We start from the raw sequence: 26897 nt of genomic DNA on the forward strand, positions 1-26897 counted from the left end.
TAAAAAAAAATTAAAGAAAATAAAAAATTATAGTTGTTGTGGATAGGACTCTGGGCAGGGTCACAAGGAGGGGACAATTAATTTACCTTGGGTGGGGATATCACTGTAACGTGGAAATTGAGGCCACCAATCCGTGTCAGAGTGGAAATTAAGGGGTATTCATTTTTAATGCATTACATATTTTCTAATGATTTTGAAAGTCTTGAGTTATACGAATTATGGATAGTTTGGATTAAATTTGGAACAATTGGAAGGTTGAGATTAAAAGGGTTCAGTTGGAAAATGTGTGTTGGCAGGTGGGCATTAATTGCACAAGGATTTAGATTCAATATTGGAGGGGATTGATTAATCAAGGGTGACAAATGAATGGTTCTTTCAAAGGGGCAATAGATGTAGTTGAAAGAGAACGGTATTTTGCAAGCAAATTTGTAGTCTTAGTCAACTACAAACGTGGAGGCACATTGCTGTCAATTTGAAAATTCAGGCACTCATCTTTATTGCATTATTCATCACATATTTTCAGAGTGAGGTTTAGAGGACGGCATATTATACCTAGTAAGGATTCAAATTTAAATTAAAAATAAAAAATAAAAATTGAGGAATGCCTGGCACACTACCATGTTGTTTTAGATAGTTGAACCACATCAAACTGTTTCATGGGTGGTCTGGTATTCTCAAAGAGATGGTTTAACCATTAGGCAAATTGTTGTAACTGCACTTATAAGTGTTGAATCATACAATGAGAATGTATAAAGAAAGATAGTACTTAATACGTATAAGTTGACCCAAGCCCATTAACTTAGGCCTTTGGAGTAATGCTACTTTTTTTTTAAGAGGAGTAATGCTACATTTACTCCCACCTCTTCACACCCATTTTTCCACACCCATATATAACTTTTAAAATAACCATTGGATATGAGATGATTGGATTTTAATCCAATAATGATTTTAAAAGTCATCTATGGTTGTGGTGTTCAAATATGTATATAAATGAAGTCTTGTAAAAACTCCATAACATTGACTAACCCCAACTTTACCCCTAAGTTGATTGTCTTTGGTTCAAGTCCACTATGAAATACAAATAAATCTCAAACTCTTAAAAATTAAATACTCATATCCTTTGAAAAATCACACTAGAATCCAAACACATGTAGAGGGGGGCGAATAGGTGTTTTAATCAAATATAGTAGAATTATAAATATGAATCATGCAGCAATCGATCGCCAAAAATAATTAAAGCGATAAATCACCCGACACAGATATTTTGGTGACGAAAAGGAAACTCTTTAGAGAACTCTCTAAAAGTAAAACCTCTTAAGAGTAGCCAAACCCAGAAAATTTATAGGTACATGAAAACTTACAACTCTTTGCAAATCTTAGACTCTATCAGATCAAGAAGCTTCACGCAAGTCTCCTAGCTCGACAATATTCTTGTAGTGTACCTCCTTAACCAGAACCTTTGATTAGCTTATTGATACTGTTCACAATCTATGATGTAATGAATGCACGACCTTTTACTTTAAAAGAGACTAACCCTAACGCATAGTATTCTAATGTAGAAATCCTTACATTTCTTAGCACATGGTATTCTAATGTAGAAATCCTTACATTTTTGTGTATAGTAGTTCCTATATATAAACTACTAGAAAACCCAGAGCAAATTGAAATAGGAAGAAAACCTAGTACTAATTGGAATAGAATTCGTACATATTTTCATTTTTATAGTTCATGATGATTTTGGTAAAATAAACGTTCGAATTAGGAAAATTTTATTTCACAATTTATGCCAATGTGATCACTAATAAATAATAACATGAAATGTCACCAATAATGCCTATTCTTCCTCAGTTAGGCTCGCATTACGAAGGGTCCCTAGCTCGGAAGACTGTCACGAGCTATTCACCTCAACCTTCTAACACGGCAATCAATCCTCCGTGCAATAATTATTAGACCAAATAAGGACCACAAGAAAGAGATCTCAATTTGAAGATACATAAAATATTAGATTACAACAACTTATGAGAAAGAATACCAATCAAGAACACACGATGACATAGATAACTAATAATAAAAATAAATAAAAACTTCACAGGGAAAGATGGTATAATTTAACAAATAACTTAAATGCTTTTTTTTTTCTTTTTTTTTTCTTGGTTCAGTTGATGAGAAAGTTTATGAAAAAAGTATAACAAAGAAGTAAAAAACAAAAAAAAAAAAAAAACAATTATGGTTGTTGTGGATAGGCCTCTGGACAGGGTCACAGACTCACAAGGAGGGGACAATTAATTTTCCTTGACTTGGGTAGGGAGGGGGAGCAGTAGAGGTCATTTTTCCATTTAAGGTGACACAGATTTGGAAACAAAAAAGTCTGGAGGTGCTGGAATAAATGGAGGCACATCACTGTAACAAAATGGACCACCAATTCATATGAGAGTGGAAACTAAGGGGAAGGGTCCCTAGTTTAGAAGACTGACTCTAGCCACCGACTTCAGCCTTCAAACACGGCAATCAGCCCCTCCATACCATATCATAATTATTGAACCCCAAAGAAGAGCTCTCAACTTCAAGATAGGAAAAATATTAGATTTCAACAACTTATAAAAAAGAATACCACCAACACACGAGGATATAGATAGGGTTCAACAACTTCACAAGATTAATATATAATAGCACTTATCATATCTAATGAATTAATAATATTTATTCAAATGAACATTGCAATATTTATGAAAATATCAAAACTAACGGGCATATTACTTCAACAACTAAGGGTTCGTTTTTCTTTTTGTTGTCTTCTCTTGAATTCAGTTCAACTTTCCGTTACAGTTTTTGTTCTGCACATTCTAACTTTGTCAAAACAAATTATTCATCTTATTAGTGATTTATATTACGATCCATTCTCCAAGCTCTTCTATCTGAGTTGGGTTTACTGTTTTTCCTTATCCTTAAAATCGGAATTGTGAGAGTCGGTTGGGTGGACCCTTGGTGTATCAAACTTTGAAAATATGGAGTTGTAAGAATTATGAATGGTTTGGATCAAATTTGAAAGTCTGGAGTAGGGAGATTTTTTTTTGGAAATTACGGACCGTAATGGATGGAAATGGATTGTTTCCATTTCAAATGAAATCGAGAGAAGCTATTTAGGTAAAATAGTGGGATATAATTGTTCTTCTCTTAAAATATAAGGATATTTTTTATCTTCATTTTTACACCAATTTGCCTAAATGGCTCATCTCCAAAATGGAGAGGATCCATTTCCGAATCGGAGAGAATCCATTTTCGCAATAGATGTAGCTGAAATGGAGAGGATCCATTTCCGCAATAGATGTAGATGAAAGAGAACGGTATTTGGCATTTAATGTTGAGGGAAGAGAATGAACGAGAAGGATCCTCTCCATTTGGTCGGATTTAAGGGGAAATTATGTGGTTCATAGAAAGAAAGTAACCATGGGGAAAAAGGCCAAAGAAATGAAAAGAAAAAACGTCTTAATGTTTTTTTTAAAATTATTTTTATTTTTTAATGTTTCAATAAATATTAAAGATTCATCTAGTACAACCGCGTTGACGTGAATCTCCGTTAAAAAAATGGATGGAATGTTAGCAAATCATTTTGTCATTTTTTTACTGTTCACGCCACTTTTTCCCATATAAATAAACATGAAGACATTCTCACATTAATAACTTTTTATATAATATTATTAACATTTTATATCATATCTTTCACATTTTATTTCTATTTAAATAAAAAAATCACTACAAAATAAAACTTTTTCATTTTTCAATACAAAAAATTCAAAACTTTATACCACATTAATCCACTTTAGTTGATCGGAAAGAAGAATAAACAAGTTGAACTCTGGCTCATCATATCCAAAGACGACTTGACTTTAATGTCTTATTGGAAATGTTTTTCCAAGTCATCAATCCACGTCAATGCGAAAATTAGGGGACCCCAACATTTATATGGTGATATAAAGTATAACTTTCTAATTTTCAAAGAAACTTTTGATACATCTTTATTATTTTTTAGAGCCTCCTTCTATTATGATTGGGTCAAAACTTTCTTTTACAACATTTAATATAAATTTGACACATCAGGTAAAAACACTAAATACAATGAAATGAAAACATAGTATTTTAATTCAAATCAATTGTATGCCCACCACCCACCTTCCAGCTCTCAAACTTCTATATATAATGACCATATTTCTTTGAATTTTACATTGAGCTTTCCCTTTAGTGTGCAAAGGAAGAAGCTGGTTTACCTACAAATCAATGAAACAATTTTTGTCAATGGCGCACACACCTTTACTGAAAGCCTTGCTGTGGAGTTTACTTGTGTTTCTTCAATTTCATCAGCACGCAGCCTGCTTCCACGAAGAGAGGATTGCTCTGTTGGAGTTGAAGTCGTTTCTGAAATCCAATATTATTAATGCACATTACCCCCTTCTTCTATCATGGATCGACGACGCAAAGAGTAATTGTTGTGGTTGGGAGAGAGTCACGTGCAACTCCACCACCGCTCACGTCATCAAGCTTTCCCTCGACAACTTAAACCAATCTCCTTTTTTACCTGACGATACTACTGATTTGTATGGAGATCCTGTACATGAAGATGAGAAGAATTGGTCGCTAAACGTGTCCCTGTTGGTGCCTTTCAAGGAGCTCACAAGTCTTAATCTCTCCGACAATGCAATCAGTGGTTGCCTACCAAATCAAGGTTTGTTGTCAGCCGCGGAACTCTATCATTTTTCAGTTCGTTATATTTGAAAAGTATTTTTGTTCTTTTACCTTTTGAGAAGACAAAATATCTCTCAAATATAACAAACTTGATATTTAAATGGTAGAGGATCTTAATTCGTCAAACGCCCTTGTTTTTCAGAAATTACAACTCTTTTTTCTCCTTGATATTTGCAATTTTCTGAGCTTTTTTTTCTCTTTTTTTAGTTGATTTGACACTACTAACATTCAATTCAATTCAAAATTTTATATTATTCAAACAAACCAAACATATAATCTCAGCCAGAATAACTTCTATAAACTAGCTCCTTTGTACCTACCAATAAGCAGCTGCCACTTAGAATTATAGCGCAAACTCAAATAAGAACAAAAACACGAGATTATATAGCTTTTTTTTTTTTTTTTTTTTAAGAATATGGAGAACTGCTGAGGGTGGCTCGCTGGCCACCCCATCAATTTTTATTTTTTATTTTTAAATAAAATTGATTTTTTAAAGTTTAGGTGGAATAATCTAGTGTGGTAGTGTTTTTTCCTTAAACTTAGGTTTATTCGAAAATGATTAGGTGTCACTTGATAAGTGGTGGGCACAAAGGGGTGGGTTTACACCATCTCCTTATAGAAGTCACTCTCAATCTCAACTATTTTTTCTCTTTGATATTTACAATTTTATATTCAGTTTAGTAGAAAAAAAAAAAAAAAAAAAAAAAAAAAAAAATCACAAACCCAAACGAGCTCACGTTGAAAAGATGGCTTTTGAACGTCTTCAGTCTAATTACCCCTCCACCTAAAAAGAAATAAAAAGCGAAAAGATATCCTTGAGCCCTTTTGTTCTCTTCCAGACTTCCGTGATAAAATTAAGATTTAAGAATTGTAGGGGTCGGATTTACCTCTTTAACAATGATAAAGATAATTACAAATATTAATTTCAAAAGTTTTATTATTGGTTTTTTTTTGTTGAATCATGGGTGTCCCGTGTGATTCTGAATTATATATCATGCTAAAATTAATTTATCAAAATTAAATTCTCAACGTGTTAAAAAAAAAAAAAATTGGATTATATATATTAGAATTAAGCAGTTGATATAAACTGTAAAATCATATTTAAATGATGAGTCCTGCTATTAGGCTGCTAAGAGTCAGACAAGTGTCTGCCAAAGTCTGATGTGGCTTTATTAAAAAAAAAAAAAAAAAAATTGTAGAAAAATCTCTCTTCCTAGTCTTGCTAGATTTTGTTTTTGTTTTGTTTTTGTTAAATTTTTATGAATTAATATTTAGTTTCTAAAACCTCAAAATTTATTTTTGGATTTAAAACTAAAACCTAAAGGTGGAAGGTTAACTCTTTAGAGATGGTATCACTTAAAAGAGATTTTTTCATACTAAATTTAATGCTAATATCCCAAATTTGAATTTTCCTTTAATATCTCTCTTCTTCAATTTAAAATAAAAAATTAAAAAAAGAAAAAAGAATGTCCACGCTTGAGGCAGCCAAAAATCTCAACTCTTAAATGATCCTTATTTTAAACAGCTCATTTTATATCGTCTTAAATATAGTTTTAGCTCAGTTTTCGGGTTCTGTAGTAAAACTCTTTAAGCTTTTAATTTTTTTTTCCTCTCTCTCTCTCTCACATAAAGCAATTACCTAAACTCCAGCTTTATTTGCACCAAATTGAATGATACTCGTTTAATTTTTTGTAATTCCTCAAGGGATCGGAAATTATGAAAACCCACTTAACCTCTCTTCTCAAAACTTTTTGGCGGATGGCTATTTATTATAGTTTTAATTTTATTCATAAGATCCGGGGACCTTCTTCGGCCTTGGAGGTCTGAATGGTTAAGCATCACATTAGATAACAGTCATAAATGTGGTGGTTTGTTCTGTGAATTTGATAGTGCTTGCAAAAATATTAATATAATATAAAAATTTATTATATTAATATTTTAAAATTCAAAATGTCTTAATTTAATTTTATTGCCTTAAACTTCAATTTTCATTGAGCCGCCCATGTCTAACATCAAGTAGTAGTTATTCAGTTTAGTTGAGTTCAACTTGTGATATTGAAAATGTCAAAAGTCACACTTTTCATTTGATGAATAATGTCGTTTACTTTCAATTAACGATTAACTCCAGACGCTGTGACGAATCTTGGATGATCAATAAGAATAAATGAAAAGAGAAAAAGAAAAAAAAAGTCCAATTTACTACCACAATTAAAAGTAAAAGGCACTACAAGTCAAGTGCTCTATTCTATATGGAGAGAGTCATTTAACCATAGGTTATAAGCATCAATCATAAGGTTCAAGCTAGAGTATGTAAACCATTTTGAAATAGAATATTTCTATCAAATTAATCTTGAAATTTTATAATTGAAGCATAAGATGGAGTTCTTTTTTTGTCTTCCAATCATTTTCTTCCAGGTTTTGAAAGGCTAGCACTACTTCCAAAATTGGAGATATTGAACCTTGGTTCTAATTCCTTTGATTATAGCATTATACCATCTCTAAGTCGACTTGCGTCCCTTAAGAAATTGAGTCTTGCAAAAAATAATTTGGAAACGTGGAAAACAATTGCAGGTAATCTACTATTGCTACCCTTCTTCCCTTTATATTTATCATCATCATTTCAAAGCTTCTTTATTAATTGTACTTTTGTCCGTAATTATTCACTTCTTTCTTATCTCTTACTAGTGAACTTATATCCCCTAAAAATAAAAAAATTAAATTAAATTAAAAAAATTAAAAAAAACTCCCCTAAAGCTGAACATATATTTTGGATTTAAATTTATCACTAAATAGTACTTGTGATTATCAAGTGATGTTGTGTAGAAGTTTGTGTCTGGAGATAAATGGTTGTGCAGAAGTTTGTGTCTGAGATAAATAGAGTTTTTAGAGTAAATTAATATACATAGTTGAACACAACTCTACCCTAAAAGCTTAAGCTGATGAGATAAGGTCGACTTAGGTATATTAAGTACTATTTTCTTTTATATTTTCTAAATATGAGACTCAACACTCACAATAATCTCCCTCTCACTTGTGAGTCTTTTTACGAGTGTCTCGCGGTGTATATTAATATACATAGTTGAACACAACTCTAACCTAAAAGCCTAAGCTGATGGGCTAAGGTCTACTTAAGTATATTAAGTACACTTTTCTTTTATATTTTTTCAATGTGGGACTCAACACTCACAACAGTTTGAATTGTGCATATCTAGTTAGTAAGCTGTAAAAAAAATATATTTTTCTTCTAAATACTACGAATTGCATACTTGCTTCTTTTTTCTTTTTTTTTTTTTTTTTTTTTCTTTTTTAATAGGTCTACTATAGGTTTTGAAAGCTTCTCAAGATTGGCGAACTTGAAGACCTTAGATCTTAGTAAGAACAGTTTAAACAGAAGCATCATAGAATCATTGCCTGCACTCAAATCTCTTAAGAATCTGAATCTTGCTTGGAATTCCATAGAAGGATCATTTCCAATCAAAGGTACATATGTTGATCTTTAGTATTACTTTATAAAAACTGCAAGCACTTCCAATGATATTTGAAATTTTCCATGTTTTGTTTTATGTAGAATTATCGGCTTTTGAAAACTTGGAGATATTGGATTTAAGTTTTAATGAGCTCAATGGCTCCCCAACAATCCAAGGTAATGAGAGAGAGAGAGACTTAAGTTTGAAATTTTCAATAACTTCATAACCACACTTTACTCTCATCTTTCATATTTCTACTAAACTACTTATTTAGTTTATAACATATCCGCATTCAAACCTCTGTTTTATTTTTTTTTTTGTTTTTTATTTTCAAATTTTTACTGCTCAAAGATTTTAGGAAACGTTATATAGATTTCTTCCCCAAGCAAAATAATGGAAAATTATACCATATTCTTCTTTGTTCCAATTTACACATAAATCTATCTTTCTTATATATATATATATATATATATATATATATATATGACACTCACCCTCAAGGCAATAAAAGGCAAGATTATATATTTATAAAGTCTTGATTACCAAAAAAGAAAACCACCACATAGGTTATACAGTTTGCGATCAAGAGAATATCAATTTCAATTGCAACTGAAGTGTAGGATTGGGCTGATGTTCATTGTAACTCAATCAATCACTAATATTCAATACAAAAATCCTAAATAGTTAAGGTTCCATATGTTGTTATCAGTATTGCAGTTAGTCTACAGTACTCGATAACAAATGAAAAATAGAAGCCGCCAAACTAGCTCATAGAAGATAATTACAAGAATAGGGTAAAACATTACGAGACTGTATTGCTGCATCCCATTATGTTGATGTTTGTCTTGAATCACATCAATTGTTCTTGAATGTCTATCATGTTAGAAATATCCAAAGAAAGTTGTGTTCTTGAATGTCCTACATTATAATCAACATTGCATATGAGGCTATACTTACCATTTAATTAACCAGCTTACGGTTTCTTGCTGACTATAACACTAGAGTAGCCAGATTTTTTTATTTTTTTTAAAGAAATAGATCTATTACAGGTTTTGAAAACTTGTCAAGATTGGAGACCTTAGATCTTAGGGAAAACAATTTCGACAAAAGCATCATTGAATCATTGAGTGCAGTCAAATCTCTTAAGAATTTGAATCTTGCTTGGAATCGTATAGGAGGATCCTTTCCTGCCAAAGGTATGTTGATCTTCCGTATTACGTTATAGAAACTTTCCATCATGTTTCCATCATGTTTGAAATTTTCTGTGTTTTGTTTTATGCAGAATTATCGGCTTTTGAAAACTTGGAGAGGTTGGATTTAAGTGAGAATAATTTTGATGGCCCCCTAACAATCCAAGGTAATGACAGATACTTAAGTTTGAGGGATAAATGTATTTTTGGTCCTTGTGCTTTGAAGTTTGGACAAATAGTTACCTAAGTTTTTAAATAGTGATTAAACACTCCTTGAGATAAGAAAAAAAAAAAAAAAAAAAAAAAAAAAACTAATTAGTATTCGCATTTTAGAAAAAAAAAAAAGGGTACATATTAAATTGTTCCATTTTATATAAAAGTCAACTAGTTTACTCTCAAGATAAACCATTATACCATTACTCTACCATTTTAACTCTCATTTCAGCTTTGAAGATAATTTCTTAAGCATACTTCTTCAATAATATTCTTAACACTACTTATTTGTTACAAAGAGAATTATTAATCCAAATAGGACTCTTAAATCATCTAATTACCTGACTAGGACTAACTCTATTAACTCACTGGAAATAATCGAAATCAAACTCCATATTAAACTCTAACACAACCCTTCCAAGACCAAAAAATTATGTTTACATCATTTGTTTCTCCTAAAAATTTTCTCGTTCTAGAATAAAATTCGAAAAATGCTAGGGATACTAACTCTTTTACTAAAAGATTAGTACTAACAAAATATGAAACTTATTTATTGATATTTGTTGTATTTTTCTTTATTAATTGTTTTGATCCTTTACGATGAATAAGCTCCACATCATGTTAATACCCATATGATAATAAAAGAGTTAGTATCTTAACATTTTCGTAAAATTCTGAAACTAAACTACTAGAGAAGAAAACCAATTAACAACAATAAATACTGCCATTTAAAGACTCAAGCGGCCTTGTTTCTTCTTTAACAAAACTCCTTGTCCTTCTCGTTTGACCTTTTTTTTTTTTTTTTTTCTTCTTTCTACTTTTATGCGCCAAACAAAAAAAGAAGAAGAACATATTCTCTTTCACCATCAACTCCTACTTTGAACAAGTCAAGATTTTTTCCTAATGCCTTCATGTACTTACATGTCATGGTAAATGGGCTTACTAGTTCTCTTTGATTCGAGCAAACGCCTTGCCTTCATGTACACACACTCTTCCCATCCAAAGGAGATAATTTTCTCAAGCATACTTCTTCAATACTAATAGGTTCCAAAGAGAATTATTAATGCAAGTAGGACTCTTAAATTATACCGATAAGGACCAGGACTCTTAATTCATTCTAATAATTGACTTGATGAACGCCTACCAATCACGAGTAAAAAATTTGGCATTTACTTTCAAAGTTGCAATTGAAATAGAATTTCTATTTATTATTGGTCGGTATGCGTACTTTATCTCTGTTCACTTTGTGGTAGGTTTGTCTAATTTCAGTAGGCTGGAGATTTTAGATTTGAGTGGAAATTCTTTGACTGGAAGTATTTCTCCATGTATCGGGACACTTTCTTCATTAAAGGCTATATCATTAGTTAAGAATCAGCTCAATGGCACTTTACCTGAAGGTATGAATCAACTATAAAATCAAGTGTATATAATTTGTTAGTCTTACCTATGTAATTAATTATTTACAATTGATTAAGAATGTGAGAAAAGGTGAAGGACCATGGTTGATTTAACTTAACAATTGACCATTCACTCTTTGTTATTTTTTTGTTTTCAAAAATCCCGTATTTAAAACCTTATTTTTCTTGTTGATTCTTAGAGTGGAATATAATTAGGATATAAATTTCTAATGTTATTCCTTTTGACAGAGTTGTGCGCACTGAAGAAGCTTGAAGAGTTAGAACTTTATGATAATTTGCTTGAAGGGGTCCTTCCAACATGCCTAAACAATATGACATCTCTTAGATTGTTAGATATATCTAGCAATCGATTCGTTGGAAACATCTCTTCATATCTGATAGCCAGCCCCACATCACTTGAGTACATTGACCTCAGGTATAATCAGTTTGAGGATCTATTCCAATTCAACATATTTGCTAATCACTCTAAGCTTAAGGTGATTCTATTGGGGAGTGAAGGCAACAAGCTTGAGATAGAAACTGAAAAATCTGCAGGTTGGGGCCTCTCGTTTCAGTTAAAGGTCCTTGTATTATCTAACTGTAATTTGAACAAGCTCACAGGAAACATTCCTAAGTTTCTCTTTGACCAGCGAGAATTGAAAATAATTGATTTGTCTCACAATAAGTTGAAAGGAAGCTTCCCCATTTGGTTGCTTGAAAACAATAAAGAACTACGAGTTCTAAATCTTTCCCGAAATCAGTTTGAAGGTTATCTTCCATCTTCAATTGGTGAGATGAGTAAATTGGAGAACTTGGACTTGTCCTTTAATTATTTCTCGGGAGAGTTACCAATGGAATTGGTAGCCAATTGCACCTCCTTGGAAGCTTTGAATTTAGGCAATAATCGGTTTAATGGTGAACTTTTCTCAAACCACTTCAATCTGGAATCTTTGCGTACTTTGAAATTAAACGACAATCAGTTTACAGGTACTCTATCAGTTGTATCCTTGCAAGGGACTATCCTAAGATCTTTTGATATTAGCAACAACAGCATGTCAGGAACAATTACTGAATGGATAGGAAATATGACAAATTTGAGGACTCTAATCGTGAGCAAAAATTCTTTTCGAGGTCGTCTTCCTTGTGAACTAGGTTCATTTGAATTTGTAGACCTTTCTCATAACTCACTTTCCGGATCATTACCTTCTTGTTTGAATCTACAACATGTTGAGCACCTACTTTTGCAAGGAAACAAACTTACAGGACCAATACCAAAAGCTGTTTTCAATTCATCGTCTCTTTTGACATTGGACCTTAGAGGTAACAACTTTTTTGGCAAGATCCCAAATGAAATCTGTGCACTTTCTAACTTAAGAATCCTTTTGTTGAAGGGCAACAATTTCAGGGGTATAATTCCGAATCAGCTGTGTTGGTTAAAAAAGATCGGCATAATGGATCTTTCCATGAACTCTCTTTCTGGGACAATACCAAATTGCTTTCACAACATGTCCTTTGGAAAGATACTTATTACTGATTATCCTGTCTATGACGAACATGTTTTTGTAGAATGGTTCATCCCATTAGCTTCCACATTCCAAAGGCTCTTAGAATCAGAAAGTGAAATCTATTACATGGATATAGAACATAGTCAACAAGTTGAGGTTGATCTTATAACAAAATATAGGTCTAGCTCCTACCGTGGTGGTATCCTAAATTACATGTCTGGATTGGATTTGTCATGCAACAAGCTAAAAGGTAGAATCCCACAGGAACTAGGAAAGCTATCTTCAATTCATGCATTGAACTTGTCTTACAATCATTTGACAGGTTCCATTCCACAAACATTCTCAAATTTGTCCCAGTTGGAGAGTTTAGACCTTTCTCACAACAATTTGAGTGAAGAAATTCCATCAACATTGATTGATCTGAACTTTATAGAAGTGTTCAATGTGGCTTACAACAACTTATCGGGTAAAGTTCCAGACTTGAAAGCACAGTTTGGAACATTTGGGAGCAGTAGTTATGAAGGAAATCCATTTCTTTGTGGACAACCACTAGAGAGTTGTACCAGAGAAGACGAGTCACATCTATCACCAACAAAATCTTCAAATGCAAGTGAAGGGAAATGGTATGAAGTAGATTATCAAGTCTTCTCTGCAAGCTTTATCGCATCTTATATTATTTTCTTCTTGACTATATCTTGTCTTCTTTATATTCATCCTTATTGGCAACAACGATGCTTCAATTTAATTGAAGATTTGAAGTACCAGTGTTATTATCCTGTTTTTGATACCTTAAAAAGATTGTCAAACCGTCTAGAACGTTAGATATATTGAGATTGAAAGGACATCTTTGATGGTAGTGATCATAGCAATACATTTTATTATGAATAATTGTTATTGTGATCTAATATAAGACAAGGTGTTCACTTGCACTTGCTTTCTTCTGTATTATAATTCTTGTCATTTGATGATGGATGTTGTTCTTGTAGCTAGAAATATTATTAATGGTATGAATAAACTTAGCTTTTCCATTCATGTGATTTGTGGAAACATTTCTAGATAGGAAAACAATTTATTATATTTGGAATTATAACTTGTAGTTGTGCAAAAAGCATCAATTTGTCTAATCCTTTGCATTAGAAGACAGTTAGTCAACTCTCAAGACAGTGATGGACTCTGGTACAGATAATTGTATGCATTGATAGTTTGGTGTTTTACACGCATTAATAATTTCTGCATTAATGTTTTGTTGGAGTGTTTTTGGGGTCAAAACAAGCAATCTCAACAGTCATCTTCTTAGTTGAGCTGAGATTGGAGACCACGTCTCCGGTGTGAGAATTGTGTGCCTACAAAACAAAGAAAGCGTCAGAGGTCCCTCGGCCGGAGTCAAAGGCTCTCAAATTCGTAAATTAGCTCGTTTATTTTAAGAGTGAGGAGGAGATAGGAAAATCATCTCTGGTTCTTAGAGAATAGAGGGAGGAAGGTCTGAGAGAATTTTTTTTTTTTTCTTCTTCTTTTTTTGAGAGATGAAGAATGAGGAGTGTGGTGCTGGTAATGAAGTATATGTCCCGGCAATCAAATTAGAGTTAGCTCATGACTTGTTCCTCCTCTAGGCAGCTTCGTGAAAGGTAAGAATGGGAAAGTCCCAGTGATTCTAAGAAAAAATGGTTTGAGGATTTTCATATTGAAAGATAAACCCACACTTTGATGACATAAATCAAATTGATTATAATATGATGCATTGATAATTTGGTGTTTTATTCACTTTAATACATTATGGTCTCCATAATTCACATAAATGTACCCAATATTAAACATTAACTCAAGACAAAAGAACGGGGGAAAATAAAACAGGGATAGTGGAGCAGGATTGACACGAGTATATCAAAAAAGAAAGATCAGCCAAGTCAAAAGTTCTGGAAACGTAAAGCTTTGCACCAAGATTCCACCTTCTTCTTCCTTAACTCTTCCTTTAATGTTGAATGGAAAATGGTTGCACTTTTCAACTTTCTTTAGAAGCAAAAATCGCATCTTCAGTCCATAAACCAACTACTAATCCAGCAGCATAGGCCGCTCCAAGAGCGGTTGTTTCAATGTCAACTAGTCTCATGACCGGGCTTCCCAACAAGTCTGCCCACAAAACATTAATAAACAAAATCTACAATTATTGGACCACAAAAAGGAGCTCTCAGTTTGAAGAAAAATATTAGATTACACAGGATAATATAGATAGCTTTTTTAAAAATAAAAAATAAAACTTCACAAGATTAATATAAGATCACTAACCATATCTAATAAATTAATATTTATTCAAATGAAAATTGCAATATGAAAGTATCATAACTAACTGCCTTTGTGAAACTTCAACTAGAAAATGACAATTTCTTAAAAATTGGTTGAGGAAAAAAAAAAAAAAAAAAAAAACCGAAAGACTACTCCTTTCATTTATTATCAAATAAGTTAACGTAAAGAAGTAGCTAAAAACTTGAAAGAAATGATTAAGCAAACATATATAACATAGAATAGCTGCCCACGATTATTTACCAAAATTTATGAAAAAAGAAGCCAATGAACTCTAATTCAAAATGTAATCCTTCTCCAATATAAAAATAGGATGAAGGGTGAGGTCATGGGTTCAGGGCGAAACTAGGTAGGCACTATTGGCCTCTCAAAATTTTAAAATTTAGAAAAGTTGCCTATTTTTATAAGATACCCTCCAAAATTATTTTTTTTTTTTATTCCACGACAATGTCTTTTCTCTTCTTCTCCCACCTAAAATGATAATTCCACCCGTGTAGGTTCAAGACTTTGAGGAACCAAAGCCCTTTTACACGTAAAGATTGAAAAAAGAAATTTCTCTCTAAAAGCCAAAGCCTTTTGAAGTCGCTTCATTCGCTTCTTCATATGGGATCCATAAGCAGGCAGCAGGAAAATTAGATTTAGTCCACGACTCAAAGCAACTCAAACTAGCATCATGTTGCAAGAAAATAGGTTGCAAATGATTTCCACAATTTGAGGAAAGCATGCAGCATAAATGGTCCAAATTCAAATGTGATGGTGAGACATCATTTAGTAACCAACATTTTGATAAAAAATTTGGTACACCTAACATTTTTCTTTATAAAAAGGGTGTTGATAGAAAAATAGGGAAAAAGGATCTATTGGTAATGTTGAAGTATAAACTAAAATGAAAAAAATATGACAAAAGAAACACACAAAACCCAAACCTGAATCTGCATCAAAAGACTGTTAGCAGTAGCACCACCATCTACCCTAAGCAAGAATTCCCCCTTCTCATTCTTAACCTCACCCCCCTCCCCTGCATCTTTGTGCACGGAATCCAACACATCTTTGACTTGGAAACACATGCTCTCCAGCACAGCTCGAGCAATGTGAGCCTTGCTTTTAAACCTTGTGATCCCAATACAAACTCCACGAGCATCATCACGCCACCAAGGAGCAAACAATCCATTAAAAGCAGGCACAAAGTAAACCCCACCGCAGGATTCAACCTTTAATGCCAATTCCTCAATCTCACTCGCACTACTAATTATCCCAAGACTGTCTCTGAGCCACTGAACTGTAGCTCCAGCAATAGCAATCGGTCCCTCCAGAGCATAATTTGTTGGTGTTTTGGGGCCAAGCTTGAATGCTAAAGTGGATAGGAGCACATGCTTTGACTGGATTATCTCTTCACTTGTGTTGACAAGTATGAAAGCACAAGTTCCATAAAGTGCTTTTAGCTTCACCTTTCCGGCAAGATTGCCCCAACATTGCTGCATGTTGGTCACCTTTGGAAATTTGTCCAATAAGCTCAGAATTACTGACAATTTTGGGCAGAATTTCAGCTGGATTTTTAAAGTGGGTTTATCCCAATCAAGTGTTTTGAGATTCACGAGCATTGCTCTTGATGCATTCGAAACATCGGTAGCATGAATTCCTCCATTTATGCCACCTGTTAAGTTCCAGATTAACCAAGTGTCTATCGTACCAAAAAGAGAATCCCCTGCTTTCACACCCTCCTTAACAGCATCCACATTTTCCATCAACCAGAGCAGCTTCACTGCACTGAAATAGGTGCTTATGGGCAGACCACATACCTCCACAAAATGAGTCCTTCTCCAATTTTCTGTAAAACTAAAACCAGAAAAACCCAAATAAGGTACACGAAGTCATCCAGAAAAAGAACATGTACTCCTATATTGTATATTAATCGTTCAGTGAGAGGTTTAGGATATGTGAGAGTCTTAACAAATTAGGCTGGGATATTTTGTCCCATTCTTTGGCAATCTGTTCATAGATGGCATGAATTGCCAGTTTATTATAGTTGTTAAGATAAGAGTTGTAATATGTGGCTTTTTTAACTCCAAATTTATGAATAAAGTATTAATTGATCTCTCTCTCAATATCCTTTTTTCCCTCCAATTATGTCTCTCTGTAATGAATGTGATGCTACTAAATCGACACCATGTTTATTTACTCTTTTTTATAAAATATTACTATCTATGACTACTATGGGCTTTGACATTTCACTATTAATTGCATTGCGTATATATATACCATGAAATTCTTGAGTGGTCTTAAACCGCACAATTAAGATTAGCTTTATATAATTCATACTTGACAAATTAATTTCATTGAGAATGAGGGAAAGGAATCAGGTTTCATTGAGAATGAGATAAAGGAATCAGGACTGTAACTGTTTTTTTTTTTTTTTTTTTTTTATATGTCCACACAAGAGGGGAATTCGAACTAATGACATTCGATTAATTAGGCATGATCCCCACCGATTGAGCCACCCCTTAAGAACAGTACTGTTAAAAACATGTATTTGCTTACATTGCCATCATGCTTTTTACACTCACAAGTTTATAGTGTACCCATTTGTTTTTGACTCAATACTTGATTCATACATTACGGAATAATGTTGCTATCTGCCTCAAGTTTATATATGTTTATTGTAAAATTACTTTTACTTTGTTGAATATTTATGCACTATTCCTTTATGAGAAGCATGGATATCTGTGGGTAACTTGTTTGTAAGAGTGGGTGACTGGATTTATTTAGAGACTTATGTGCAAGAGTGTATTAGTAGACTGTTTATGTTGGGTTGAACTTGTGCCTTCCTAGTACTCAATCTGCTAATTAAACCATTTCTTAAAAGCCCAATGAATGAGGCCCAACACTACTTGATGGATTGTGTTGATTTAGTCCCTGCAAAGCCCAAATTGCTTTGTTGACATGATTTTTTTTTTTTTCCTTGTTTAAAATTATGAATAATAAGATAATAATCTCTTTAACGGTTACCAATTAATGCATACATGAGTTAAACATATACACCTTTTATTTTTTACAAGGAAAAAAATGGTATAATTTAACAATGAGATATGTTATATATTTGCCCCGGATCCTTTTCCCATCCTTCAACTTTTTAAAATTATAATTTTTAGTGTTTTCAATAACTCATATGACTTTTCTTTCTTATTCACTGGGGAGCAGTAGAGGTCATTTTTCCATGTAAGGTGACAAAGATTTGGAAAAAAGGTCTCAAAGATGCTTCCTTGCTAACATGATATCCATGAGATTATTTATCATTTTCTTTTTATTTATCCTTTCTATCTTATGAATTTCTAGATATTTTGTAATTGCATAAAACATATTACAAGTACTAAAATGCTTTTGAATGTAGGAATCAAAGCATTCTCAGCTACATATTGTAAGAAAAGTGTGTTTTGAATTGTAGCCAAACAATGTTTCATTTATTTTTTGTAATACAAAAATTTCTGCGTTATCTACACTAATCACATCTATAGCACTTTTTTTTTTTTTTTTTTTTTTAACATATTTATCTTTGCACAAGTGATTAGTCTCCAATTAATCTTAAGAAAAAAAAAATGGTTTTGAAGCTTGGTATGGAAGCATGTGATGTGATCACCTTTACTCTGGCAAACCTAAAAGCCCATAATTACAAGAAAGTGCCACACTTATTACTTCAGATAAACCTAACATCAAAATCATTACAACACCATTTCGGATGAATACAATTATTACCGCATGTTAGGAGTAAAATATATGAACCCTAGTTCCTTTGAAAATAATTACATCTTTCGCACATGTAATCAACCATGAAAATAATTACAAACATGTTACAGAAAGAGGAAGCAGACTCCTATTTGTTTGTTGGATCCTACAAGTAATTAGATTTGGACCATAGTACTAAGGATCTATTAATATGTGCGTTTGAGGAGCTTAAAATTGTATTTAACACTCAAAAAGTCCGTTTGAAGAAAAAAGTACACGTTTGGTAAAAAAATTGAAAGCGCTTTTAAGAGTTTAAAAAACCTAAAAAATGGTCAAAATGCAATTTTTGTAAAAACTTAAAATTGAAGTTTTTGCTAAAAAAACGTTTTGTGACTTAAAAACTCTGTTTAACAGATACAATTTCAAACATATTCTAAGTCGATAAAGAAACATTAGGAAAAAAAAAAATTATGGTTATTGTGTATAGAAACTGTTATTTAAATTTTAACTAGCTCTTTGGGTACCGTCACGAGGGGACAGTTTGCCTCGATTTCTCTGGTAACATTAAAAAAAGGTCTTGATGGAAGCACATCGATAACGTTGAAATTGAGGGGTATTGAATATTGATGTTTTAATGCATTAATTATATATTTTCAATGACTTTGGGAAAAAGTGCATGTCTAATTTAATCCGTCCATGAAATTTCATGCATTGAACTTCGAAAGTCCAGTAAACAGAAATAAAGAAATAAAGAAAGCTATAATTAACATTGATAAAAATAAAAATAAAAAGCACCCTCTAGAAGCCTCTCCTGCATGCTATAAAATCTCACAAAAAAAAAAAAAAAAAAAACTAAAAGTGCAACGTACAAGTAAACAGAAATAGGAAAGGAAATGGAATGAGGATCAAAATAACACACGACCAGGGGCGGATCCAGGGGGGGTCGAGGGGGGGCATCCGCCCACCCTCAACTCCCAAAAATCCCCCCTGAGTATGGTAAAAAAATTTTTATGTCCTGATTATACCCTTCTTACTCATGATTATGCCTTCTTCCTCAAGCTCTGGTCATATTATGCTCCGTTGAAGTTTGAAAATTTTTAAGAATTTGAATGTTGCAGTCTTGCAGAAAAATGAAATGTTGAAAGCTTGAAGATGATGAACAGTTCAATTTTCAAATGCACTGTTTTTCATTTGACAATTTTGTACAGGTGGAGCCTGCTTTGGACTTTGGAGTGGAAAAAATAATATTATAAATTAATAAAATTATAATATGTTCGCATTGACATAACACACAAGACAAAAAATAATTATGCCTCCAAGGGATACGTGCAAGACAAGTCCAAGGCCATTGGCCAAGGGGACAGGCCAGGCGTTAGGCTTGCCAGGCTGCAAATTCGGATCCGGATCTCCTTTAATTGGGAAAAAATTAAAAAATTTTCAATTGAAAAAAAATTAAAAATTCTTCAATTGTTAATCGTGGCCATTCATTTTAAATCTAATTGTCTATAAAATCATTTAAACCTCGGTAAAACAAAAGCCACCATTTAATGCCTAGGTTACGTATATTGAGAAAGATATATTCAAGACTATCAATAATGAAGAAATCATGAAGCGATTCCAAGGTATGAAGACTTGTCGAGGACAATTGCCTTAGTGCTAGTCGTGACAAAACAAATTGTAAATTATATTTACATGTTTTAGAACATAATTAAAATTTTTGTTGAATTATTCACTTATTCGGCTTGTTATATTTTTGTTAAACTTTATTTTTTGTATTTATTAAAAAAAAAAAAAAAAAACCATGCCCCTCATGGACGAATTTCCTGGGTCCGCCACTGCACACGACTGCATTCAAATGTAGCTAGGATTGCATTAGAGCCTTAATTAAAGAATAAATGTAAAATTGGTCTATATGGTTGGCCTAAATTACAAATCATTTCGAGTTGTGTAAAAAATAATATATAGGTATTCTATGTAGTTTTTTTTTTTTTTTTTTTTTTGACATGTCCACACAAGGGAATGATGAGGGAGATTCGAACTAGTAACTTACACTTTATGAGGCATGGTTTACAGCTAATTGAGCTACCCTTTGGGGACTATAGGTCTATGTAGTTAGAGTAAATTACAACTCACTCTCTATGGTATAAAAAATAATTTAAAGGTTCTCAGAATAGGCTGAAATAACTATTTGCTCCATAAAATCAATTTACATTAAGTAACTTAACAGAATTTGTTACTTTGTCATATCATACTCAATAAAAATGCGACATGTGTTATTATTAATTTCTGACATTAAAAAATGACAACTAGGATTTTCCAAATCATTTTAGGACACCGGCTAAGATTACACATCAACCCTCACTCAACGTCATACTGCTACAGCAAATTAATCTAATCTTTTCTACCCTCAAAGTTATACTCAATGTGTAACCCTCCCTTATTTTCATCTTCCTCGCCATGATTTGGAAGCATTTTGCGAGAATTTGATGGTCGCATTTAAGAGAATTTGACATGGAGTGAGGGCTGATGTGTAATATATATAAGTTGGCGACATAAAATGATGTGAAAAATTATAATTGTCAGTTTTGAAAGTCATAAATTAATAATAATAAGTGTCGCGTTTTTTTTGGATGTGACGTGCTAAAGTAATGGATTTTGTGAAGTTATTTAATGGAAAATTGAGTTCAGGGAGTAAACTGTTATTTTGGTCTACTTTAATGACCTATAAATTATTTTTTATATCGCATGGAGTAATTTGTAATTTAGGCTAATTACAGGGACCTATAAATTACTTTTTATACTACAGAGAGTGAATTGTAATTTAGGCCAATTACAAAGACCAATTTTACATTTATTCTCTTAATTAATTAAGTTATCTTGTAGTAATCTAATGTTGTATTTTTGAAACTCGTCATTTCGGCATTGCTTTCTTCTGTGTTCGTGTTTGGCTCCTAAATTATAATCTGCTCCTAAACTTTTGTGAATTGTCTCTTATTTTGATCTACTAATGATCAGATGAACAGTTTGTAAAACCATTTGTTTTGCTACCATTGAAAGATCACTTGCATAAGCGACAAAAAAAAAAAAAAATAGGGCAGATGTTCCTCCCTGCAATGGTTGAATTGTTTATATGTTTTACCAAATAATTAATTTTTATTGAATTATTTATTTATTTCGTCAGTTATATTTTTCAACTTTTGTTTAATTTTATTTTTAAATCTTGACAGTGTAGCCATTTTGTTTTTTACCGGATTCATTTTACTTCATACATTGTAGGCTTGGAATGTCTTTAGATCCTCTAAGAGCCTATTTGGGCGTGTGTTTGAGGATGCGATTAATACTCAAAAAATTTATTTAAAGAAAAAAGTACTAGTTTTGTAAAAGAGATTGAAAGTGCTTTTAAGGATTCAAAAAATCTAAAAATGGCCAAAACGTATTTTTAACAAAAGCTTAATTTTAAGCTTTTGCCAGAAAGTAATTTTTGACTTAAAAGCTATATTTCTCAAACACAATTTCAAATATGCAATGAGGCAAGCTGAACTGATACCGAACACAGTCCCAAAAAGTTTTTGAGGAACTTTCAAGATTGTAAGAATTGTTTTGGTAATTGGTTAGCACACCAAAACAGAGTAACGTGCCTTTCAAAAAAATAAAAACAGAGTAATGTGTATATATATATATAAGTCAAGTGTTTATTACGATCAGTGGCAAATTAAGGTTGGTTCATAGGTGGCAAGATAAAACAATAGTTAAACAAAAATTAATTAAAAATACTAAAAAATATAACTAACGAAATAAATCTTTCAATTCAACGACGAGTTTCATATTTTGAAATATTTGCAATTTAAATATAAAATTTTATATAGCAAGTCTATTAATTGATAGTAAATTTAAAAATAAATCCATACAAAAATGTGATTACATATCTCAATTTTTTTTTATTTTTTTTATTTTTTTTTTTAAAAAAGGAAAAACTATTTGCAGTAATGTAACCTTGTGATTAGAGATTGTGTGAAACTATGAAATTGAGAGGAAAAAATACTATTTGGTATGTGACAGTAGATGGGAAATTGAAAAAAACGCTATTTTTTTTTTTTTTTTTTTTTTAAAAAAAAAAGTGGTATATGGACAAGTGGGAGATGCAATGGAATTCTGCCAAATCTTCAAATTTCTCACCGCAGCGGCTGTTTGTAAAACTATTGATTTTGATACTTGGCACAATCAAACAATTGATTTCATTGAGAATGAGGAAACAAATGAATCAAGACCGTAACCGTTAAAAGCATGTATTTGCTTACATGGCCATCGTGATTTTTACTCACACAAATCTACAGTGTACCCATTTGTTTTTTACCCCGACTTTTTAGTTAATTCATATATTTCCGATAAATGTATATATGTTTGTAAAATATTATTATGAATTATATATGTTTATTTTAAAATTACTCATACTTTGTTGTATATTTATGCACTATTCCTTTCAGAGAAGCATTTTACCGGTGGGTAAACTGTTTGTAAGAGTTTGTGACTTAATTTATTTAGAGATTTATGTGCAAGTATGTATTGATAGACTATTTATGTTGGGTTGATCTTGTGCCCTCTTAGTATCTAATCCGCTAATTCAACCACTTTCTTACATAAAATGAATGGCCCGGCCAATTAAAATGCTCTAAGAGCATGTTTGAGATTGCGTTTGAGAGACTTAAAAGTGCTTTTAATATTTAAAAAGTTCGTTTGAAGAAAAAAGTACTTGTTTAGTAAAAAGATTAAAAGCGCTTTTAATGGTCCACAAAGCCTAAAAATTACCAAAACGTACTTTTGGCAAAAGCTTAAAAATGAAGTTTTTGCCCAAAAGTTCTTTTTTACTTAAAAGTTCTATTTTTCAAACGCAATCCTAAATAGGCTTTAACTGTTATTTAGCCCTCGGTCACCGTAAGGGACAATTTACCTTAACTTCGCTCGAGACTAGTAAAAGTCATTTTTCCATATAAGGTGACAAATATTTGGAAAACAAAGTCTGGAGATGCTTGTCCCATACGCTGGAATGGTAACATAATAATATTATTCTCAATTTCTTTTTATTTATCTTGTGATTTTGTAGGTAATTTAACTACCAAAATGAAGGCACATCACTGTATCGTGGAAATTGAGGCTGCCAATCCATGTCAGAGTGGAAATTAAGGGGTATTGAACATGTTGGCCAATGACTTAATTTGCGGAAAAATTGTATGTCTAATCTAATCAGTCCATGTCCGCGTGGAATTCCTAACACTAAATTCCAACTTTCAAAGTCCAGTTTTTCATTTTTCTAAATCTATTGCGCGTTCTCCCATTATTTGCTAAGAAGTTTTTATATTTTCAATTAAGAAGTTCGTATTTTTCTTTTAATTATTCAAATCTAATCATTTTTTTTTTTTTAATTGAGACTTTGTTTTGTGATAATAGTCTTGAAGGTAACACTCATATGAAGGAAGGCCTATTGTGACTTCTCTTTTTCTCAAACCCAAAAATAATATATGCTAATATGATTAACACTCATACATGTTTATAGCCAAATAAGTTGTAGCTAAAATTCTACTTATTTCATTAAAAGAATAGGATATTCCCATGACCTTGAATGTTGCTATATATTGAGTGCATTTGTATATACTTAAAATAAAAATAAAAGTTCCTATGTCCGTGAATGAGAACTTCCGTTTTTTTTTTTTCTTTTCTTTTTGAAGGATAACGATGAATTTAACAATTGTTGTTCGTAATTGAAATATAGAATAAAAAAATATTGTGTTATTAATTGCTTTCAAGATTTTGGGGAAAAATTATTTGGAAAAGCCATAATTAACACAATTTCTCCTTTTTATTTTATTTTATTTTTTTATAATTCCAATTAACTATTGATGACAATGGGCTGACATTTTGGGTTCATTTCATTAGTATCATAAGCTAAGCAAAAAGGATTGCTCATAGAGCTAAGTCTCTATTACTTCTTTCTACAATGAGTTATAGCGATTTCGGGTGCCTTTCTACCATTGTTGGTGTTTGTAAATATTATTGTATATTCTTATTATTATTTTTAAATTAAGGCTCTATTTATTTCAACATAAAATATTTTCTGTTCAAAGCATTTTTCAACGTATAGCAAGTATAAAAAATTAACAAATATTTCTTATATTTTTATTCAATCATATTAATGTATAAATATCAATTATTACTACAAACATAAGAAAATTAATGCAAAAAACTAAAAAGAATAAACTTAAAAATTATGTTCAGTTAAAATATCAATTTTTTTGTCATATACCCTTGCACTTACAAACTGGTAAAGTTTTGATCTGATCAATCTTGTGCATTCATTCTTCATGGGTTTGCCATTGAAAAAACTACTTCTCAAATCTTTGACAACATAACAAAGGGGAAAAAAGAAAATCCAAGGGTATTGATTTTGAACTTATGTATGAGTATGAGGTGAGATCATATATTTACATTTTAGTTAATTCATATACATATAGAAACCATTAATTAGCCCTCTGGGCATGGTCACCAATAGGGGACAATTTACCTTGACTTCGCTGGAGACCAATAAAAGTCATTTTTCCATGTAAGATACAAAGATTTGAAAAAAAAAAAAAAAAAAAAAAAAAAACACTAAAAATAGTACTGTGGAGGTGCTTGTCCCATCACCCATGTGCTGGAATATAATGCGTATTCCTAGCTCCTCAATTTCATTTGCATTTCAGAAGACTATCTGTATCTACCCATTGACCTCAACCTTCAAACACGGCAATCAATCCCTCATTCCCATAATTATTGGACCAAATAAGGATCACAAAAAATATCTCTCAGTTTGAAGATAAGAAAAATATTATATTTCAACCACTTATGAGAAAGAATACCAAGAACACACGATGATATAGATAACTAATAATAATTATAAAAAATAAATTAAAAATTAAAAATTAAAACTTCACAATATTAATATATAATAAGATCATTGACCATATCGAATAAATTAATATTTATTCAGATAAACGTTGCAATAAGAAAATATCAAAACTGACTGCCTTGGTGAAACTTCAACAACAAAATGAGAATTTCTTAAAATTTGGTTAGTAAAAAGAAAAACATAAATAAATTCTCAGGTTTCCGATTTTTTTTTCCTTTTAGTTGTCTTCTCTTGAATTCGGTTCAATTTCCGGTATATATATATATATATATATTAACATAATTATCATTCTTCCGCACATTTGTAGCTGTGAAATTTCTGGTATACATGAATATATACAATTGGGATGGACAATTGGGATGCAATGGAATTCTGCCAAATCCTCACATTTCTCACCGCAGTGGCTGTTTGTAAAACTATTGATTTTGATACTTGGCGCAATCAAACAATTGATTTCATTGAAAATGAGGAAACAGAGGAATTAGGACCGTAACCGTTAAAAGCATGTATTTGCTTACATAGTCATCGTGCTTTTTACTCGCACAAATCTACAGTGTACCCATTTTTTTTTTTTACCCCGACCTTTTCACTTAATTCATATATTTCGGATAAATGTATATATGTTTGTAAAATATTATTATGAAATATATATGTTTATTGTAAAATTACTCATACTTTGTTGTATATTTATGCACTATTCCTTTCCAAGGGGCATTTTACCGGTGGGTAAACTGTTTGTAAGAGTTTGTGACTTTATTTATTTAGAGATTTATGTGCAAGTATGTATTGATAGACTATTTATGTTGGGTTGATCTTGTGCCCTCTTAGTACTCAATCCACTAATTAAACCACTTTCTTACATAAAATGAATAGCCCGGCCAATGAAAATGCTTTAGAGGCATGTTTGAGATTGCGTTTGAGGGATTTAAAAGTGCTTTTAATACTCAAAAAGTCTATTTGAAGAAAAAAGTACTCGTTTAGTAAAAAAATTAAAAGCGCAAAATGACCAAAACGCACTTTTGGTAAAAGTTAAAAAATGAAATTTTTGTCCAAAAGCTCTTTTTTATTTAAAAGTTCTATTTTTCAAACACAATTCTAAACAGGCTTTCGTATTTAGTCCTCAATCACCGTAAGGGATAATTTACCTTGACTTCACTCAAGACCGGTAGAAGTCATTTTTCCATGTAAGGTGACAAATATTTGGAAAACAATGTCTGGAGATGCTTGTCCATACGCTGGAAGACTGACCCTAGAAACAAAGTCTGGGTCCCTAGTTTAGAAGACTGACCCTAGCCACTGACTCCAACCTTCAAACAAATCCCTTCATATGCCCACCACCCACCATCTAGCTCTCAAACTTCTATATATAATGACCATATTTCTTTGAATTTTACATTGAGCTTTGCCTTTCGTGTGCAAAGGAAGAA

General features: G+C 31.9%; 1 protein-coding gene and 1 pseudogene across 7 annotated transcripts; one reads left to right on the top strand and one right to left on the bottom strand.

Annotated features, from left to right (window-relative positions):
- Window positions 1–4275: 4275 nt before the first annotated feature.
- LOC132188001 (cuscuta receptor 1-like) lies at window positions 4276–13334 on the top strand. Of its 7 annotated transcripts, XM_088517205.1 has the most exons (8): window positions 4291–4720; window positions 7156–7311; window positions 8065–8220; window positions 8309–8383; window positions 9257–9403; window positions 9490–9564; window positions 10864–11007; window positions 11257–13334. In XM_088517205.1, the coding sequence occupies exons 1-8, from the start codon at window positions 4294–4296 to the stop codon at window positions 13332–13334; spliced, it is 3258 nt and encodes a 1085-aa protein (XP_088373331.1). In that variant the 5' UTR covers window positions 4291–4293. The 7 variants fall into 7 exon arrangements, with proteins under 7 accessions (XP_088373328.1, XP_088373329.1, XP_088373330.1 ...); XM_088517202.1 differs by lacking the exons at window positions 8309–8383; window positions 9490–9564 and having other exon boundaries at window positions 4276–4720; window positions 11257–11922; window positions 12067–13334; XM_088517203.1 differs by lacking the exons at window positions 7156–7311; window positions 8309–8383; window positions 9490–9564 and having other exon boundaries at window positions 4276–4720; window positions 11257–11922; window positions 12067–13334.
- Window positions 13335–14331: 997 nt separating this feature from the next.
- On the bottom strand, window positions 14332–17424 carry LOC148585024 (glycerol kinase pseudogene; annotated as a pseudogene).
- Window positions 17425–26897: the final 9473 nt, after the last annotated feature.

This window comes from Corylus avellana, chromosome 6, assembly GCF_965113065.1.
Source record: "Corylus avellana chromosome 6, dhCorAvel1.hap1.2, whole genome shotgun sequence".
Taxonomy (NCBI): domain Eukaryota; kingdom Viridiplantae; phylum Streptophyta; class Magnoliopsida; order Fagales; family Betulaceae; genus Corylus; species Corylus avellana.

Excerpts from the sequence above, each read along its gene's own strand:
- LOC132188001 (XM_088517205.1), top strand. The coding sequence starts at position 4,294 with ATGGCGCACACACCTTTACTGAAAGCCTTGCTGTGGAGTTTACTTGTG. Across the intron at positions 8,221-8,308 it reads AGGATCATTTCCAATCAAAG|AATTATCGGCTTTTGAAAAC; the intron begins GTACATATGTTG and ends TGTTTTATGTAG. Across the intron at positions 9,565-10,863 it reads TGGCCCCCTAACAATCCAAG|GTTTGTCTAATTTCAGTAGG; the intron begins GTAATGACAGAT and ends ACTTTGTGGTAG.